This window comes from Schistocerca gregaria, chromosome 2, assembly GCF_023897955.1.
Source record: "Schistocerca gregaria isolate iqSchGreg1 chromosome 2, iqSchGreg1.2, whole genome shotgun sequence".
NCBI lineage: Eukaryota > Metazoa > Arthropoda > Insecta > Orthoptera > Acrididae > Schistocerca > Schistocerca gregaria.
This window is the reverse complement of record NC_064921.1, coordinates 266,877,462-266,898,038: the sequence shown is the minus strand read 5'-3', so window position 1 is coordinate 266,898,038 and position 20,577 is coordinate 266,877,462. Positions and strand designations below refer to the sequence as shown.

General features: G+C 40.7%; 1 protein-coding gene across 4 annotated transcripts in view; it reads left to right on the top strand.

The window, feature by feature from the left end:
• LOC126336849 (mediator of RNA polymerase II transcription subunit 12) overlaps window positions 1-20,577 on the top strand; it is a 356,148-nt gene that overhangs the window by 99,545 nt on the left and 236,026 nt on the right. For all 4 annotated transcript variants that reach the window (XM_050000939.1, XM_050000937.1, XM_050000940.1 and 1 more), the window contains one exon: window positions 11,314-11,467. In XM_050000939.1, coding sequence (XP_049856896.1) covers window positions 11,314-11,467 — 154 coding nt within the window. The remainder of the gene's footprint in view (window positions 1-11,313; window positions 11,468-20,577) is intronic.

Below are 20,577 nucleotides of genomic sequence, written 5' to 3'. Positions count from 1 at the left end.
AGTGCAGAACCCTTCTGTTCCATACATCCTGTAGGATCATAATCAATCTTCTTATACGTAGAATCACTTAGTAACCACACATCTTATCGACATAAATGCTATGATACAACACTGTTGTATTGCCACATGGTTGCGTACCCCCAAGACTGCATGGCCTTCCTAGATTTCATAAAGGTGGTCTTCCTTGACAGCTGATAGTGAGCGATTTTGGTGCTCCCACACATGATTCAACCAAACATCTTGCTTCCTTGCTGCAGCTACCAGCTGAATAGTGCATGGAATCCTGTCATCTCCATGATATGGTCAAATCGAAGACAATAGAGTGTCCTAACGACTATGGTGAGCGGCAGCACTGAGGACAGCTTTGAGTTCTGCTGTTCCTCCAGCAAGGCTGCTGCTGCTGCCATATAATGTGGTCCATCTCTCAATTTGATTTTGATACATGCAGGGACTACTCACAGTGTGCTATATATTGTGGAATGGAGGACGTGTTCATCAATATTTGATGGCTCACCTGAAGATGATCGCCAGGTGCCCAGTTGAAATATCATGGAGTGTACTTGATGATGACTTGTTGCATGCCTGAAATTTCTTGAATAGCAAAATTTTAAAATTACTATACATGCCGTAATGGGGAGATTTTGGGCTTACGTGTAAGATGTTCTGACGAGTTATGTGGTAAAAGAGCAAAACTTTAAGTTCTTCTAACTTTTTATGGAGATGACAGGACAATTGCATAATATGAAAATTTGTCAGAGTGGTACATGTTAGCAAGACTGACGCTGCACAGAAGATTACAGATAAGGCTAGCTGTGCTGTTTTCAGGGTGAGAATTTGTTTTAAAAGACAAAGGTTGGATGTCATTTAAAAGCAATTGTTCCACCTACATCTGAAGGTTACATCAAATATTTCACCTGCCACATGGGATTGGGTTGATGAGTTGACTTTATCCAAATTTAATTAGATCCACAGGGGTGTGAGTTCTCAGCAGATGTCAAAATTTGATTGTCTTTTGCCATAGTAGTCCCATAGAGGATAAATGCACAATATTCTGTTTTCAACTTCATGGAGAGAAGTTTTGATAATATGATGCTGTCTGTTCTAGGTAAAGGACTCAGTTTTGCACCTACACTTAGAGCACCACCTCTAATAAGTTTTGTGAGTGATGTTGATAAAAGGCTGTATGACACCTTCCTTTGGATGCTGTAGAAGAAATAAGAAGGGAAACTTGCCATGCTCTCTTGAAAGCTCCTCCTCAATGCAGTAACTTAATCTCCACAGTAAGCACTGTGCAGTTACATAATCTCTGCAGAAAGCTGTGCACTACAAAATATCAGAAATGATCCTGTTGTGTACTTGGAGCTGATGAAGCTAATGCAACAGTACTGTTATCTCATAGTGTGCATGTTAATAAGATGGATGGTCTACTAAGCGATTCTGTCTGTAGAATATTGGTTACAATCCAACAAGACACATGCAGTTAAAGACATGTACACTCCTGAATTCTTCCTCATTAGCTTAAGGGACCATCAGGAGGTTAAGACTACTTGGTTGTGTACTGCCAAGACTCTATGGCCTTCCTAAAATTCATAAAGTAAGTCTACCGTTACTACCAATAGTGAACAACATTGGTGCCCCCACATACAATACAGCCAATCATCTTGCTTCCTTGCTGAGACCATTGGTGAGCAAATGCTCACATCATATACAAAACTTGACCGAGTTTATAAACACAGAGTCTGCCAGAAAAATGTATACACTCTTTTTCAGGCTCTGTCGAGATGTAGATATTGTCATTCGATTTGAGTTACGAGTGTGTTGTAGTATGGTCTTTGGCTCAACAGATGTCAGTACTTTTATTTCGGTATTGAGAAAATAAGTTGGCTGGTGCACGCTTGACATTCGAGCAACGAAAATGTATTGTGAAGCGGTTTTTCTAGTTTGATAATGCCGTTGAAGTGCAACTTCAGTCTAGGTAGGACTTTGAAACAGAACTGCCAACCCACCTAACAATTGAATGCGCCATTGACAAGTTTTAATTCCATGGAACAATTTGTGATATTCACAAAGGAAGATCAGGAAGACAAGTCCTGCTTCATCAGCTCTCATGTTGGAAACATTAGTTAATCCTCCACAGAATTTTGCTACACAGTGTGCATGTGACGTTTAGCAGTACAAGTGTATGAAGAAGTCTCAAAACTGCAAAGTGGAAAGTTTACATTCCACAACTACCGCATGCAGTTAATGATGTCGATCCTGATCACTGAATGCAATTTTACAAATGGTATTAGCAAATGGTAACTGATGATGTACAATTTGTGACAAAGCTAGTGTGGAGTGACAAGGCACAATTTGAACTTAATGGAACCGTGAATCAGAGTAACAGTGTGTACTGGGCGCCGGAAAGTCCGCATGTTTTTGCGGATAAACTGGCCAGTCTATCAGGGGTTCATGTGTGGTGTGGACTATCTATCATCTAGGGGCTTAGTAGGACCCTTTTTTTCTGCTACTGTCACTGGAGCAGTGTACCTGGAAAAATTATGCACATCAGTTTTGCCAGGTATACGTGCACTTTATGGAGCTGATGAAGAGGGCTTCTACCAACAGGATGGGGCACCACCACACTACCACCTAGCCGTACAAGGTTTCCTGGATGACAGTTTTCCGGGGCATTAGATTGGACGAAGAGAGCTCGTTGAGTTCCCTCCACAGTCACCATATCTAACACCTGTGGACTTGTACTTATGGGGAACTGTGAAAGATAACGTCTATCAACGTACGGTGAGCCACACACACTGAAGAAACTTCCCCAGGAGATTACAGTGACATGTGCAGCGATCTCCACTGCAACATTGAATGATGTAGTTGCAGCGACCATTCATTGTTCTGTTACATGTATAGCCGCCAATGGTGAATATTTAAAGTAACCATGTGCGAAACTGAAGGTTGTACAACATGTGTGATCAGTTATTATATGTAAAATAATCACTTCAGTAATACTTTTTGTTCCTTAAAGTGTATATACATTTTTCTGGCGGACTCTGTAGATTTGAGTCTGTCTGTGGCGTCTGGCACACTCAATTCTTGAGAAATCTCCACAGAAAAAAAATCAAGTGGTGAAATGTCTGGGCTTCTAGGGGACTGTGGAATTGATGGACTCAAGATCCAAGAAAGTCCTCACAATGTTCACAAAATGGTATGGTGTGCCATCTTTATGGAAGATCACATCACAAGGAAGTTGTGGTTCTCTCCACAGGGGATAACATATAGAAGACCACCTCCTGTGGAGTCTGCATGTATACTGATGTGCGTATATCCAAAGAAAGCAGTTATGCGCAAGCAGTGTGATCTGCTACAAGGAAACATAGGAAGTATTTTAGTTACCATACTTGAGGAAACAGACCACCAAGGAATATCTCATCTCATTTACTTATCAAGATATTACATTTGATATTATTATGCATTTAACCTGGGTGCCCCATATGGAGGCCTTTGAGGAAAGAGCATTCAAATTAGCAATCCTTAAACCAACTGTACAATGGAGGTATGTGGATGGTACTTGCATATTTTGGCCTCATAGAGAAGATAAAAAATGGAGTTTATCTATAATATCACCTCCATTCATAAGAACATCCAGTTGACTGTGGAATTAGAAAAAGATGATTGTCTGCCTTTCTTGTATGTTTCAGTTAGATGGAAGAATGATGGCTCTCTGTGGAATTCATCTTATCATAAGTCCATACGTACTGACTAGTATTTACAGTCAACGAGTTGTCCTCACTCATCAAAAACTATGAGTGTGCGTAAAATGCTTGTACACACAGCTCACACAGTCTCAGATGCAAATAATTTTTCTAAAGAGCTTGCTCACCTAAAAACAGTATTCAGGGAAAATGATTATTCTACCTGTCAGATTAACAGGACACTATCAGTTGAAAGCAAGAACCAGGAACTGGATAAAGAGATCACACTGGCCAGATCTCTAGCTGTTCTTCAAGTAGTTCAAATGGCTCTGAGCCCTATGGGACTTAACATCTGTGGTCATCAGTCCCCTAGAACTTAGAACTACTTAAACCTAACTAACCTAAGGACGTCACACACATCCATGCCCGAGGCAGGATTTGAGCCTGCGACCGTAGCAGTTGCGCGGTTCCGGACTGAGCGCTTAGAACCACGAGACCACCGCAGCCAGCAGCTGTTCTTCCTTTTGTTGGCAATAATAAGAATCCTCCATAATTTTTAGGTGAATCCGATTTTCCACTCACCTTCTAAGATTGCCGAACTACAGTGATCAGTGAATGACAATTTGTTAATGTGGAAGGATGGAATTTACAAAATACCGTGCCGGAGTAGTATGGCTTCTTATAGGCCAGACCTTGCATTCTGTGGAAGAGAATTGTACCAGACATCAGTACTGCGCTCACCTTTTGCAAACAAGCAAGTTTCCTATTGCCGAACATTGCATCTACACCAGACAGTCGGTGGGATATGGTAAAACAATAATTCTGGCCACAGCAACATTTTTTGCCTGTTCATTATTAAAGGATCTGTGGAAATACAGTTGGCAGAAATTCTAATCAACCATGACAACAGTTACCATCTGGCTAGTAAATGAAATTCTATCATTTCCGACAAAGCTCACCAACTGCCACAGTAGGTTGCAACACTGAGAACGGTTGAGTTCTGTGGTTCCACCAGCAAGGGCACTGTCATCAGGTAGTATGGTCCATCTGCCAGTTTGATTTTGAGGTGTTGTTAGAATACTCACAGCATGCTACATATTGCAAAAAGGAGGATGCCTTTGTCAATCTCTGATGGGTCACCTGAAGGTGACTGGCAGGTGCCCAGTCAAAATATTGTGGCTTGTAATTGACAACAATTAGCTGCAAGACTGAAATTCTTTCGAACGCATTGATGCGTCTCTTTTATTTCTTTTTTGTTATTCTTATTATTTGTCAGGCATGGAGAGCTGGGCTACATGGGTTCTTCCCTTGGCTGAGAGGATGAGGTACAATAAAACATCCCTTACTCCAAGAGTTATTTATTGACAAACATTTCCTTGACAACAGTGCATTCAGTGGACTTCAACCGGTTTACTTTACTCGCTTGGTTCAGTGCTTCCGTAGCAACATGGCGTAGTGGCCTCGGTGCTGGCATTGGTGGGAGATGCTAATGTAGACTGCAAGGAATGTCCCAGAAACAGCAGCTGACGATGGCAGCACATGCCACTTCTTCTTCATGCGTACCGTCGGGAGTACATCAGCACGACCAGCAAACGTCACGAGGCTTCTGGAACATGACAAGCGTACTCCATAAGTTGACCAGCACTTCCAGCAGACTTCGAGCAGACACACAGCAGTCTTCAGAAGAAGCTGCAAACTTCGAGAGGGAGCTGTCTCTTTCCAGAGTATTTATTTCGTGTTCCTGCTGACGGTGTGACGTTTGTAGCACAGTGACTGACCCCTGTGGTTCGATGCTAGAAGGTTCCCTCGTGTATCGTACACGTGACTTATGATGGCTCGTGATCCGTCTGCCCTGCTTTCCAGCGGGGCGGGCAATGTCCTCCGGACGACGCCCCCAGTAGACTGCTGACTGCTTGGTTCGCATACTCGATCGGACGATTACCTCTCCGTGGTCCTGCTCCACTTCCGTGTATCTGCTAGCGTGCTTGAGTCCCTGTAACTTTCTTCACCAAGTCTTTACTTAATTTGTAACTAATATTTACACATTCGATCACTACACCTATTACAACATAACAAGTACTTCACAATCTCATGCAACCACAAAAATGGTTGTGGAATACCTCCACTGTTCTTTGAAGATCTGCATAATGTGCCAAGTGCCAGATTTGCAGATTGACACCCTCCCAGTAGGGCGGTTGGTATTGCGCAGTGCATTAAAAGAAGACATGGGTGCCTCCCCAATGGATCTGGTGTATGGCAGACTTCTGCATCAACTAGGAGAATTTCTCAAACCGCATCTTGGTCCACCGCCCTTCGCTCAAGGTTTCCTTTTGGAACTCAGGATGCAGATAGAGGCTTAGCTATCAAGTGGAACTACACAGCGTGGGACTCAGACTGTTTTTTGTTTTCAAAGATCTGGCAAAGGCAAAACATGTTTCCCTCCAACCTGGCCCACAGTTCTACCAAGACCACTGCACTGTTATGGGATGATATGATAGAACTCACATTCTCTGCAGTAAAGGAGAGAGACAGTACTGTCTATCAACAAGTAATCTGTACAGCCCACCCTTCCTCAGTGCAGAAAATGTTACCAAGTGCATTAACTCACTGGACGCAGAAAACCTGCCTTATCAAAACTACTGATACTGGAACCTCATCCAGAGGCAGGTGCAGCAGTCACCTCACAACACCAGCTGACCATCAGTGTTTAGCCACAATTGGAACTTGTTGTGAATGAAAAGTGTGTTTCTGGTTCAGTCCAGCAGACATTTCATAGCTGAAGTTACCCTTCTCTCTCTCTCTCTCTCTCTCTCTCTCTCTCTCTCTCTCTCTCTCTCTCTCTCTCTCTCTCTCTCTCTCTCTCGGGATGTGGTTAATGACCTCAGCTCTCAGATCATGCCACCACACCTACCCTTTGGCAACATCATGGAAGATCAATGCCAGAAAGACCACACTCTCCAGCACCCAGTTGGAATACTACCTGCCACAGTGCAAGCATTGAGGCGTGTGCGGTTGTTGGACAGGTGTTACCTTAGATAACCAGCAGGACAATAAAAATATAATTAGGTGATGATAGTTGCTTACCTTGTTGTTCTACAGACCACTAAAGAGTCATACCTTTAGGTAAGTGTGTCATTTATTAAGTATGTTAAGACTGTACTGTTTTCTCCACACTGTTGCTGGAGCATAGAAATGGGCATAGACCTGTGTCTACATTTTGATGCTTTCTACTGCAAACTAGGATGGTAGCAAGCAAGCATATCTGTGGTTCTCCACTTCCCAGAAACTCCAACTTACATAACACAGTCACTGGTAAGCTGAGTAGCAAAATGCAATGTCTTTGGAATGAGACCCTTAACGAGTCCTGCAGTGGTGGATGCATAAGTGTTTTGCACTACCATGCTGTTGACAATCTAGCAAACTGCATTGCTGAGCGGCACAATAAATGAATGCCAGATGTGATAGTTTTGGATCTGTCAGGTACTTTTCATCACAGCTCCTGTGTATAGAGGGGAAAATGAATAGTACCTTTTACATCATGGAGGTTTTAGAATGTGAAATACTACCCCTCCTTCATACAGCTCTCCATGCTAGATTTCAGTAAGATCATTCCTAGCCATGTGTCATGAAGAATGTACAGGTCTTCTTCAATAGACACTACTGCTTGGCCAGCATGTTTGTCTGATACATCATTTATCAAAGGTATTTGACATTTGGGTGTTCATCTTCAGGTTTCTCAAAGTACTCCAGCAACCACTATTAATGTTTTATGGGCTCACATACAAACAGCGTGGAAAGTGTTTTTCCAGGAGCATATCCATCCCCCTTTGACTTCAAACTACGATGTTTAGAGGTTCTGGCTGCTCCACAAGTGAAATTAACACAATACTGCACTGTCAAAGTCAGGGGTGTTGTACAGTTCTGTAATCGTAATCATTTTTGTATAGTCTTGTGCTGAGTCTGTGATTTAAAGTCTTGTTTATTCTTTGTGTCATTGCAATTTTGCAGATGTCAGTTTACACACGTATATATGGCTATATGCTGGCTTTTTACAAGTGTGTAACTGTCTACTTGGATGGCTTGGTGGCTTAGTAGTTTAAGTGACAGACTAGAAATCCAAGGTTCGGGATTCAATTGTCTGTCAGTAGTAATGGTTTTTTGTGCCACCTACTGTTTCTTTCACTTCTAGCAATGACTTTTTTGTGAAAAAATGTCAATTTGCACCATAGTTTGGAATCCATATTAAACTATAGACCCCTCCACCTATAATTGGGTGGATAAGTTGTTCAAAAGTCAGAGGAAAGTTTGAAGACAATTTTACACATTTTGATTTTTAACTAACCACTTACAAGTATTTCTGTTGATGAACTCAGTTGTGTTGTATAAGTTATTGTTGTTGTAAATAAGCATAAAACTGCTCTTGAACATATTTCTGTTGTCTCTGTTGGATATTTTAGTTCACTTGGCCTAATAGTGCTTTATAACACTTTGGTAAGCTGGCTATAACTTTTGGATTTTTTTTTTTTTTATGTGTAGCTAGTATCATAACTGTTCAAATAGATGGCTGCTAACTGTACTTATGTGAACTCTACCCATACCCATTACAGATTATATTATCTATAGTCACCTCCCCTGCCCCCCCCCCCCCCCCCTCAAAAAAAGGAAGAAGAATTATGTTAGTCCCAAAGTTATCAATAACTCTTATGCCAAAAGCAACTGAATTCAAAGAGAACTGATGAAGCTAACATAAAGGTACATGCAGATGAGCAACAGTAGTTGCTTATGTGAAGGACAACCATTTCTTGAGTGCCAAACCCTTAGTGTCCAAAAACATGGGTTTGGATAGCTAAAAAAGAACCTGAAAAATATGTTTCACTTCAGCGTGACAAAATAAACTGAATAACACAATATTAAAATAAGAAAAAGAAAAGGAAGAGGCAGATAGGCAAAGGCAGACATCCACTGCTATCTTTCTGAAAATTGGCATTATGAGATCATGGCTGTTTGGAGAGACTGGTGAATTTATTGAAAATAAATTATGATTTTTAATTAAAATAGATCTGGTACTCAAGAAACAATATTATTTTGTTAAATAGCAGTACCAGTACGTATTTCATTTTACATTTTTCACAGTGAATTGACAATGAAATGTTGAAAGTTTTCCAGTATGGTCAAAGAATTTTGGAGTAGCCTTACCCTACAAAAGAACAGATATTTGGAAAAAAAGCATATTTTATACTAGGTCTAGTGACTAAGTGTAACAATATATTGTGCTTTTGAAGTCATCAAATAATGGTTTTGTTGAAGACCCTGTGTCATTTTTGAATGACAAATATCTGACATCAGAATATTTGCTATTGCATGGAATAGAAATCAAAAATTAATACCTTTTTATTCTACTTTTGGAAACAAATTTATTACTCTGTATGGTATGAAATAGTTTAACACCCAATGTCATTACTTCAGAAATAACACAATATTTTCAATGAAAATGCTGTGTGAAAGAAAATAATTTGTTCCAATGAAAACACAGTTTATTGTTACAGTTGCTCATAAGCCCTGGAAGGAACTAATCATTTTCCCCAAATCTGATCTTTCTCTAGGCCAAGACCCATACAACATGTATTGAGCATTGTGGCGAAAGACAATATTTAATTCTTAACTCAGTGTAAAAGATATCAAACAAAATGTTCCTGCTATCTTAAAGATAAACCTATAGTTTAAAAACAATGCTGAAGAGTCAAAGAAACTCGTACCCCTGCCTACTATCATGTAGGGCCCCCACGAGTATCCGGAAGTGCCGCAACATGGGAATGGACTCTACTAAGGTCTGAAGTAGTACTGGGCGGAATTGACACCATGAATCCTGCTGGGCTGTCCATAAATCCGTAAGAGTATGAGGGGGTGGAGATCTCTTCTGAACATCATGTTGCAAGGCATCCCAGATATGATCAATAATATTCATGTCTGTGGAGTTTGGTGGGCAGTGGAAGGGTTTAAACTCAGAAGAGGGTTCCTGGAGCCAATCTGTTGCAATCCTGGACATGTGGGGTGTCGCACTGCCCTGCTGGAATTGCCCGTGTCTGTTGGAATGCACAATGGACATGAATGGGTCCAGGTGATCAGACAGGACGCTTTCGTACATGTCACCTGTCAGAGTGGTATCTAGACGTATCAGTGGTCCCATATCACTCCAGCTGCACACACCCACACTATTACAGCGTCTCCACCAGCTTGAACAGTCCCCTGCTGACATGCAGGATCCATGGATGCATGAGGTTGACTCCATACCAATACACGTCCATCTGCTCGATACAATTCGAAACGAGACTCGTCCAACCAGGCAACATGTTTCCGGTCATCAACAGACCAATATCAGTGTTGACAGGCCCAGGCGAGACGTAAAGCTTTGTGTCATGAAGTCATGAAGGGTACACGAGTGAGCCTCTGGCTCTGAAAGCCCATATTGGTGATGTTCATTCAATGGTTCACATGCTGACACTTGTTGTGGCCCAGCATTGAGATCTGCAGAAATTTGCAGAAGGATTGCACTTCTGTCACTTTGAATGATTCACTTCAGTCATCATTGGTCCCGTTCTTGCAAGATTTTTTCCAGCCCCAGCAATGTCAGAATTTTAATGTTTTACCGGATTCCTGATATTCACGGTACACTCGTGAAAAAGTCATACGGGAAAATCCCTACTGCATCACTACCTCAGAGTTGCTGTATCCCATCCGCATACTCAGACTATAACACCACATTCAAACTCACTTAAATTTTGATAACATCTCATTGTAGCAACAGTAACCAGTCTAACAACTGCACCTGACATTCTTTTTATATAGAGGTTGCAGACCATGCGCCATATTATGCCTGTTTTCATATTGAATATGCACGCCTATACCAGTTTCTTTGTCGCTTCAGTGTTATGAATAATGTAACTATTTAACAATGTCATATAAGGACATTATTTGTTATGCTGTGAGACCAAAGAAGCAGTGCCTTTGGTCCCCCAACATAATGTGACAATATCCTTGGATGACACATACAAAGCAGTGGACCCAGATAAGTACAAATTATTTAATAATGGGTAGTCACTGATTTATTTTCGGTAAAACCCTGTTTGCACCCATTTGGTTTTAATATGTATTTTTTTACAAGAAATTAGTGATTTTCTTGTAGTTTTATTAACTTTCTTTTTCCTTTTCTCTTATTGCACTGATTTCATACAAGCAACTGGCACATGCATAGCAGTTCACAACATGACTTACAGTAGCAGTGGATTATCACAAAGCTGCCTACAGTTTTATACTTTCTACAGCATTCCAAAGCCCCCAGTGTACTCTTTGAAGCAGGTTGGCTGATATTGTGTCCAATGAGTTAATAACCTATATAACCCTCAAGAGTCTATGAGCGTCACTGTAGTACACTACCTGAGTGTTATCATTCAAAACTGGTAATGTTGAGAGTAATTAATAAGTTCCTGAAGTGGCAGAAATCCAAAGAGAATTTTTTTCATGTCAGACAGCAAATGACCTCAGACAGGATCTATTTTTATTAATTGATATCCTTGTAATATTTAAAATTCTTTTGCCATTTGATCTGTATTTATTACAAATATATTTTCAGGATGAACCATTTAGTATGCATGATTGCAATCAGCGCCATGTCTTGCTGTATGGAGTGGGAAGAGTCCGTGATGAAGCCAGGCATTTGGTGAAACGCATGACAAAGGAGATCTGTAAGCTATTTAGCAAGAAGTTCAGCATTGATGTAGCTGAAGGTAAACTCACAAATTTGACTCAAGTCATTTTTAACTATCAGTTTAAGATGTATGCTAGCTTCTTCATATAATACTATATGCAATAAAAACAGCCACAAGTTGTGGAAGGTATTAGTCAAAAGTTCTTGACCTAGGTTTCAGCCCGTATAAATGGGCCTTCTTCAGAAGTCTTATTACATTTTATATGCTGACCATGATGTGCTGCCAATAGGCTTAGTCATAATTAAAATTTACAGTCATAAAAACAGCCATCTGTCATACGTAAAATAAAACGCATATTAGATGTGGCTTGTGTGACCAGTAATGGATAAACGTGCAACTATCAGTATGACTAAGCCTTTTGGCAGTACATCCTGGTCAGCATGTAAAACATAATAACACGTCAGAAGAAGGCTCATTTATATGGGCTGAAACCTAGGTCCAGAGTTTTTGACTACTACCCTCCACAACTGGTGGCTACTTTTATTACATATGCACAGTTGCTGCTGCAGCCATGCTTAAGATTCATATAATACTGTTACATAACAGAAATACGTTGTGGGCAAATGTAAAATTTACTCTCTACCCAGCAGCAAGCTAAGGCAAGCAGTCCCCAGAATGCTCCTCCAGGACATCAAACACTCTCCTGCTTCGATGGGGTTGAACTCTGTCTTTAGTGAACCACATCTTGTCAAAATCAGGGTCACAATGGACAATGGGAATGAAATCATCTTCCAAAACCTTCACTTAAAATTTGGTACTCACTATTCCATAAGGAATATTGCACTGATTATTCTGTGACTAGAATTATGTTGAGACTGGAACTGGGGAAAGGCAAAGGCAAAGGTCCTGAGCTTGAGTCTTGGTCTGGCACACAGTTTTAGTCTGCCAGGAAGTTTCATATCAGTGCACACTTTGCTGCAGAGTGAAAATTTCATTCTGGAAACATCCCCCAGGCTGTGGCAAAGCCATGTCTCTACAATATCCTTTCTTCCAGGAGTGCTAGTTCTGAAAGGTTCACAGAAGAGCTTCTTTGAAGTTTGGAAGGTAGGAGACAAAGTACTTGTGGAATTAAATCTGTGAGGATGGGTCGTGAGTCGTGCTTGGGTAGCTTAGATGGTAGAGCACTTGTCTGCGAAAGGCAAAGCTCCCGAGTTTGAGTCTCGGTCCAGCACACAGTTTCAATCTGCCAGGAAGTTTTATATCAGAGCACACTCAGCTGCACAGCGAAAATTTCATTCTGTTAATGTTATAAATTCCTGTTTTGCTAATCTTGTATCATTAGTCCACTGCGTGCTGATCAGCCCGCACCATTATACTCCATGCGCTGTCATCCCAACAACAGTAGCAGTCTCAACCCAGACCCCGAAAAATTGATGTCAGAAGTGTTTACATTCGCACCCCCCGTTGTAGCAGAACCACATCTACAACATAATCACCACCACCTTCTGGACCTCCATGCTGACACTGTGCTGTGCAGTGAATGAGCAGTTTTCTATTAGCCTTTCTGATTGTGTTATTGTTAGTGGCCACGTTGAATTGTAAGGACATTAATTCCACTCTCAGAGTGTCATTTGTTAAACTGCGGGAACCAGCAGACTTGTCTTTTTCCAGCAAAAGTACTAGAGAAACACAGGATCTCACAGTGTTCATTAAAAGATTATTAGCTACCACCAAATTATGCTATTGGACAAATCAAACATGATTGCATATAGCTGACTTATGGTTAATGGACAGAGCTACAACATTTTTTAATGTATTGTGAAGTATATAGCAGGGTAGGAATGTTCCAGGAGCTGGCTGATGGTTTGCTCTAGTGCTGCCAGAAGCAAAACATCAAAGATGAAGATTAGATGCAGAGGTCTAATGGATCAGTGGAATTTTTTTTCAATAGAATCCAGTAGATTAATGTACAGACATAAGAGCTACACAGAGGGCAGGAGCTGAAGCAGTTACCTTGTGTGAAGCTGAAAATAGGGCTCTTGGTGTTTTATTACAGGTTATGTGTGCCAGGATGTCATGCAAAGTCGGGACACAGAATATATCTGACCTGGCTGAAGCTGTAAGGATCACCCAGTTGGAAGAAATTCGTATTGCTAGGACAGGGTGAACACCATGTCGTCACTTTTGTAGTAAAATGCTACAGGTGTAGTCATAAGTTTCATCCGCAGAAGCAGTGTCCCCAACCATATTATTATGAGTGCAGTCAAGTTGGTCATAAGGTACACAGTACAGGAATAAGAATAAATAAACATCAAGAAAGCGTCTGTTAAAAAAATGAATGTATCACCCATTGGAAGGTGTTTCCAGTAGAACGGAAACGGCACACATGTGTTGAGGTGGAATGCTACTTGTTACACATTGTTCAGAGCAGCAAAGGTGTGAGGGGGTAACCAAAGAAACCAGAATAACATTGCCATTGGTGGAGCTTCTGTAATATGCCTTTCTGCCGCTCGGAGTGTACAGCGAAACTCATTGCCTGTTCAGTGTCGCCTTTGATGTTGACCTGAACAATGTTCAGCTGTAAAATTGATGAGATAAAGCTATGGTAAAAACTCAAGTGTGTAAGTGGTTTGCTTGATTTAAAAATAGCAACATGTTGATAGACAACAAACATCATTCTGGATATCCATCAGCTGCCGGAATTGAAGAAAATATTGAAAAAATTTGAGAGCTTGTGCTAACAGATCATCAACAGATGTTGTAAGAAGATTGCGCAATAGTGAACGGGGGGGGGAAAAAAAAAAAAAAAAAAACCAATTTGTGGCAGGCAGGAGACTGTTTCTTCCACCATGACAACACATCTTCACACACAGCCATCTAGGTTAGTCAATTTTTGTCTAAAAATGGCACACCATCAACAGAACAGGCTCTGCTAATGGTATACTATGCTTCCCACATTGCTGGCAACGGGTCCTACACAACGCTGGTGACTACTTTGAAGAACAGTAACATGTACAAACATGTAATTATTTTGTATTGGTTGTAAATAAATAGTTGCCACTATTTAAGGTCCAACCCTCACAACAGTTGTATACCTTGTGCACAGAAGGCTGATCTTAGCCACTGAAAAGTTCCATTGCAGAGATTTCCAGAAGCAAACAAATTATTTGAAATGATTGGCTTGGATATCTCAGGGCCATTTAATAGAACTCCTGCAGGGAATAAGTACATATTAACTCTAAGAGAATTCTTTTCCCAATACATTAAAATGGAAGCAGTGCCAGAACCTCTAGCTAACACAATAGCACAAGCCATAGTTGGCTAAATAATTGGATCTTCAAGTTCTGAGTACCAGATACTTAGTAACAGATCAAGGTATAAATCTGGTATCAGGTCTAATGAAGCAGTTGTGTGATTTGCTTCACATTTGCAACTTAAGAACAAGTTCCTTCCAGTCATGAGTAAATGGACAAACAGATAAGGTCACAGTAACAATAAATGGGACACATACGAAGCATTGATAATTTCAGCGCACAATTCTTAAGTTCACTCTAGTACCAGTCTTTCACCATATGAGGGTGATATACATGGAAAAATGCCATGATATAATCCAAGCTTGAAGCTGACAGCGAGTCAGTAAAAGAATTTGCAAAATTTTTACGTGAGGTTTGGCAAAGAGTAAAATGAGCCAATACAAAGGCATTAGAACATCAGGAACACCAAGCGAGGTGGCACAGTGGTTAGCACACTGGACTCACATTCCGGAAGATGATGGTTCAAACCTGCATCCGACCATCCTGATTTAGGTTTTCCGTGATTTTCCTAAATTGCTCCAAGCAAATGCCGGGATGATTCCTTTGAATGGGCTCGGCCGACTTCCTTCCCCATCCTACCTTAATTCGATGAGACCAATGACCTTGCTGTTTGGTCTCCTCCCCCGAACAACCTCAACATCAGGAACAAACAGGGCAAAATAAACTATCATAATACCAATTTGGTCAGTGGGTATTACTAACCAACCCATATTCACCGAAACACAAAACCAAAAAGTTTTTAACTGTGTTCCATGGCCCTTACCAAACCATTGAAATAACATCACTGGTAAATATGAGTTGCAATTGCCAATGAAAACATTTGTTGTTTACATAAGCAGGTTTAAACCATTCAAAGGAACTGTTGGTGCTTTACCACAATATCTGTAAAAAGGTTCCCAAAAATGTTAGGAGACAGGTGTATAATGATGAAGAAGAGATATTCAATATGCTTTACACACTAAGATTGCTATTAAGAAGTTATGATGAAAGTGTGTTATGCTGTTTTAGAGTTTGCTGAACATTCGTCATCCTTAAGTGTTGTTGTGTATATGTTGAAATATTATGTATGGTAGGGTTCAGAAATTTGTAATGAGTAGAGGAGAGTTTATTTTCTTTTTCTTTACATGTATGCACATTTTTGAAATAGGGAAAGAATTGATGAAACATTCCTTTCTCTTAGCTGGCATATCACTATGGATGTACCAGAAGTTATTGTAGTCCTGTTATGAAAGGAGTACCTTTGTCTACCATACAGCAACCCTTGAAGTTAGTTCTGATAGAGCAAAACTGCATGTATCCATTCAGTTTTGGATAGAGGGCATGAATGACGCTCTAATCCATCTGAGCCACTGAGGACACAGAGAACAATGTCATTGCAGGGGGACTTATCTCTGGCATGCTCCCCATGAGACCCACATTCCAAACTTACTATCTGCACACTACATTTGTAGTGCCCCTGCACACTATACTCTTTACTCACGGCAGTCTGTCTACCAATTCCCGTTAGAGTTCAGGCAATATGAGTGCATCCGCACTAAAGAAGATCATTGGCTGGTACGCCTTATCTATATGAAGGTGGGATCTGTTCTTTCAGACATGTCCGAAAGAACAGATGCCATCTTCATATAATGTTCAGGGAAAATGGAAGTATCAGAGTGGCAGAGGGATAGTCAACCAACATTTAAAAATAAATTAAAAGAATTTCTAGATGACAACTCCTACTCATTGGCTGAATTTTTAGATATAAATTATGGGAGGGAAAAAAACTAACTTAAACATTAGTGGCATGCAATATTTTGTGTAATGTAATATCATGTACAGACATCTTTCATTAACCTGACACGTTCCACATCATTAAGAAGTGTCGTATTCATGATCTATGGAACAAGTATTAATCTAATATAATCTAATCTAATCTAATCTAAAGTGCTACTCCACAATCACTTTCTCAAAGAGCGGGAGCACATTGAGTGTTTTCAGTTTTCTTACCAGAAGCTGTCATCATAAACTGGTACCAAAATGGAAACCCATGAACATGACCAAAATAGAACTACAAAACAGTGGTATATTAATAAATGATACAACTAGTGATATGGCAGGAGCAAAATTTCGTCTCCCAGCTACTATCATGGATATGACAACAATAGCATTGTCATAACCTATGTTGGATTGGGTGGAACATCAGCTACGATGCCAAACTGTGACGTGCTGCTACCATTTGCCAAGATGACTTCTGCCTTCAAAACTGTTACCTGTCTGATCTACTGCAGTCAGTCACTGTGAGCTGCCAACCTCGCAGCCACAGATGGGAACAGTTGGAGACTTCTACCTCCGACTTGCTGGGCCGAAATGATAGTGTCTGATGCACTGCCCACCTATTATAGTGCACAGGCTGCGCAATAACAGCTACTGCTCACAATTAGTACCTATAAGCAGTCATCGACAACCCCGGTCTTTCGTGGTCTGAGGAGTATGTTGTCCAACCCCACACTGTTCAGAGCTGTCAAGAGATTACCCAAACACAGTCCTTCGATGTCCACATGAGTGATCTGGTAATATGTAGCTGCTGTCCCGGGCAGAAACACCTCCTGTACAGGCTATAGTGAATGCTACCATGACCTGCCACCCACCCAGCACCATGTTTATTTGCACACCACTGGGGCGACATCCACTGAGACTCCCGAGACAGTTTCAGAATGTTCCGACACCATGCACTACACTGCTGCTGGTCTGGATGCTGTCACAGAAGAGTATACAATTATAAACTTTAATAAATAAATTTTTGTTCCACTAACGTTGTTTCAGTAGTGTCCAATATACCGACCTGCCTGCTCCACTGCACTCCGTGCTTCGTCATCCTGACAACAATAGGGGTCTCAGCCTAGGCCCCTTCTATACTTTAAATACAAACTATAAAATGTATGCAGCCTAACACTACATGATGTGTGATTATTTTATTTTTGTACACTGCAATCTACTTCCATTTGCGGCTATTGGGTTTCAAGTTTCAAATAAAAAGATGGTTACTATGCAAAAAAAATTATAATTTGTGTGATTTGCCTACTGTAGTGTATTGGCTATTCATTTATACCCACTGTTCTATTATGTGTAGTTGTTGACTAGCATGAAATAGATGTGCATCTTTAAGATCTATGATAATTAAAAGAAGAGATTCATTTGACTTCAAAGACTGCTTTCAAGATTCACTGTGTTGACATGTGTTTGTTTTTGTATTATTTTATGTATTTAAGTATGTAAGTATTTATTGAAGTGTTCATTCACGTGTAGGATTGAAACTGATATCTTGGTACAAGGTAATTGAAGTATTTCCCGACATGCTACGACCACAAATTATAAATCAAAACACAAGTTTTGAGAGATGTTTCCTGTGTGTTCACCCACAAGAAAGCAAAAATTGATGAACATGGTGAATTAAAACAAAAATATCACTTCAGCTAAGTGGTTAAACCATAAGCATAAATGTGGGCATTTGCTCAATGATAAAATTTGTCACCATTGCTGTTATTGTTTAATGCTTTTCTTATGAGCCACACTTCAGATGCTCACCACTATCAAAGTGTTATTTAAGGCTCAATGAGAGAAACAGAGATGTAAAAAAATGTGTTTACCTCCCCAGTTGATGTTACAAGCTTCTTAAAATTTGGTGTAGTGTATTTTTTGTATACTTTGTAAAATGTAAATTTGAAAGAAAACTCGGATGCTAGAGTTTCAGTTCATGTCCTCTATCACTGCTGCCAATCGTTATGATTTACAGTGTGTGGTGCAAAGTATATATTTGAGTAGTCAATGTTGTTGTTACAACTGTATCGTGTCAGATTTGAACAAGAAACTCGTTAAAATGTGCCATTGCAACACCCTTGTTCTATTTCTGTGTGACATCTGCGCCAGAATACAACACCTGTACGAAATGTATATTTTCAGTACTTCACAAAATGCTTTCACCCTTACATGCTCTCCCGTCATTGCAGGGCCACTCCTGCTCTCCACACATCCAGCAGGCGAGCTCTTTTTACATGTGTTAGTGTGGTGTGGTGGTTGCACTGGCTGTTGAGTGTCTTGACAAGTCACCAGCCAATAAAAGCTCACTAGCCAGAAATGGCCGACATTGAGCTCTTCGAGGCTTGGAGTTTGAATTTGAAAGGTTGATAATCGATATTGTTGCTGAATTTAGTACATCAGAAATACATGCAACAAGATGAGTCTCAGTTACAAGTGGCACAAGAAAAGGTGGCAACTGGTCTGGTTCATCCATATTGGCTGGGTCCGAAAAACTTCTTATCAACTGTCTTGTTTTTCCATTGCTGCTTGCATGGTGAAGCTAAACATTGCAAGTTGTGTTGGCAACACTGATCATGGATTATATCAGCGTTTCCTCTCTCATGTCTCCCCCCTTTCCACAGTGACCTAAAATATTCCCTCAACTCCACCACCACCCGTGGAGAAAACCATCTCTTTTGGACCATGTATAACTCATTCAGTCACATCAAATGTCAATAGGGGGAAACTGGGATGAAGTCAGGGGAGTTGTCAAGTAAGAACTTAGACCGAGGTAAACCTTTCTAGGAATAAATGTAAAATTGAGAAACTTTCAGCAGTGATCTTATGGGTTTTTCGCAAGGGCTATGAATTTGTGGTGTAGAATTGTGAAAAATGTAAAATCAGCAAATATAAAATCGAAGTTCCACTGTACATTTACTCTCTTAACATAAAACTATGGTTAAAAGACTCTGTCTCCACTTACTCACTCTTGACACCCCCTCACGCTAACATTCCACCTCACAGCTTTTGCCTGTATATGCGGCAGATTGGGTGACTTAATTTTAGTTTTACTATAATAGATAACTTCCTGGCAGATTAAAACTGTGTGCCCGACCGAGACTCGAACTCGGGACCTTTGCCTTTCGCGGGCAAGTGCTCTACCATCTGAGCTACCGAAGCACGACTCACGCCCGGTACTCACAGCTTTACTTCTGCCAGTATCTCGTCTTCTACCTTCCAAACTTTACAGAAGCTCTTCCGCGAACCTTGCAGAACTAGCACTCCTGAAAGAAAGGATATAGTGAAGACATGGCTTAGCCACAGCCTGAGGGATGTTTGCGTATATAAAGCTATAATAAGTGAAGTTTTAACTGAGGACAGTTTGATATTAACTTAAAATAAAACCATGGAAAGTCCAAGTAGAAATAACAACAATATAAAAAGGATAGATTGCTGCTCACCATAAAGGTTGCAATTTGAGTTGCAGACAGGCACAGCAAAAGATTGTTACACATTTATCTTTCGGCCAGAGCTTTCTTCAGAAAAGGAAGCACACAGATTCACACAAGTAAGTACACCTCAAGCACACATTACTGCTATCTCTGTCTGCTCTGGCCAGAATGCAGTGTTGTTGCATCAAATGCAAGCAACATTCCACAGTGAGGCAGGGAAGAGGGAGGGATAGCTGGATCACTGTAGAAGACACAGGTCCAAGAACCACCCAATCCACTCACGCAGCATTACCTATCCCAGTTCCTTCACAGGCTTAAGGCTCAGAGGCCACACTACATTTGAAAGCAGCCACGTCATATACAAGCTCTGCTGCAATCATTTCACAGCTTTTGATACTGGTATGACTACCAACCAGCTGTTCACCACAACGAATGGTCACTGCCAAACTGTGGCCAATAGCAAAGTGGGCTACCCTGAGGTACAGCATGCAGCTGAACAAATGCTTGATTTTGATGGCTGTTTCACAACCTGTATCATCTGAATCCTCCTCTCCACCACCAGCTCTTTTGAACTGTATAGATGGGAGTTACCTTTACAACACATTCACCACTCCCAAAATAATCTCAGCCACAACCTACGGCA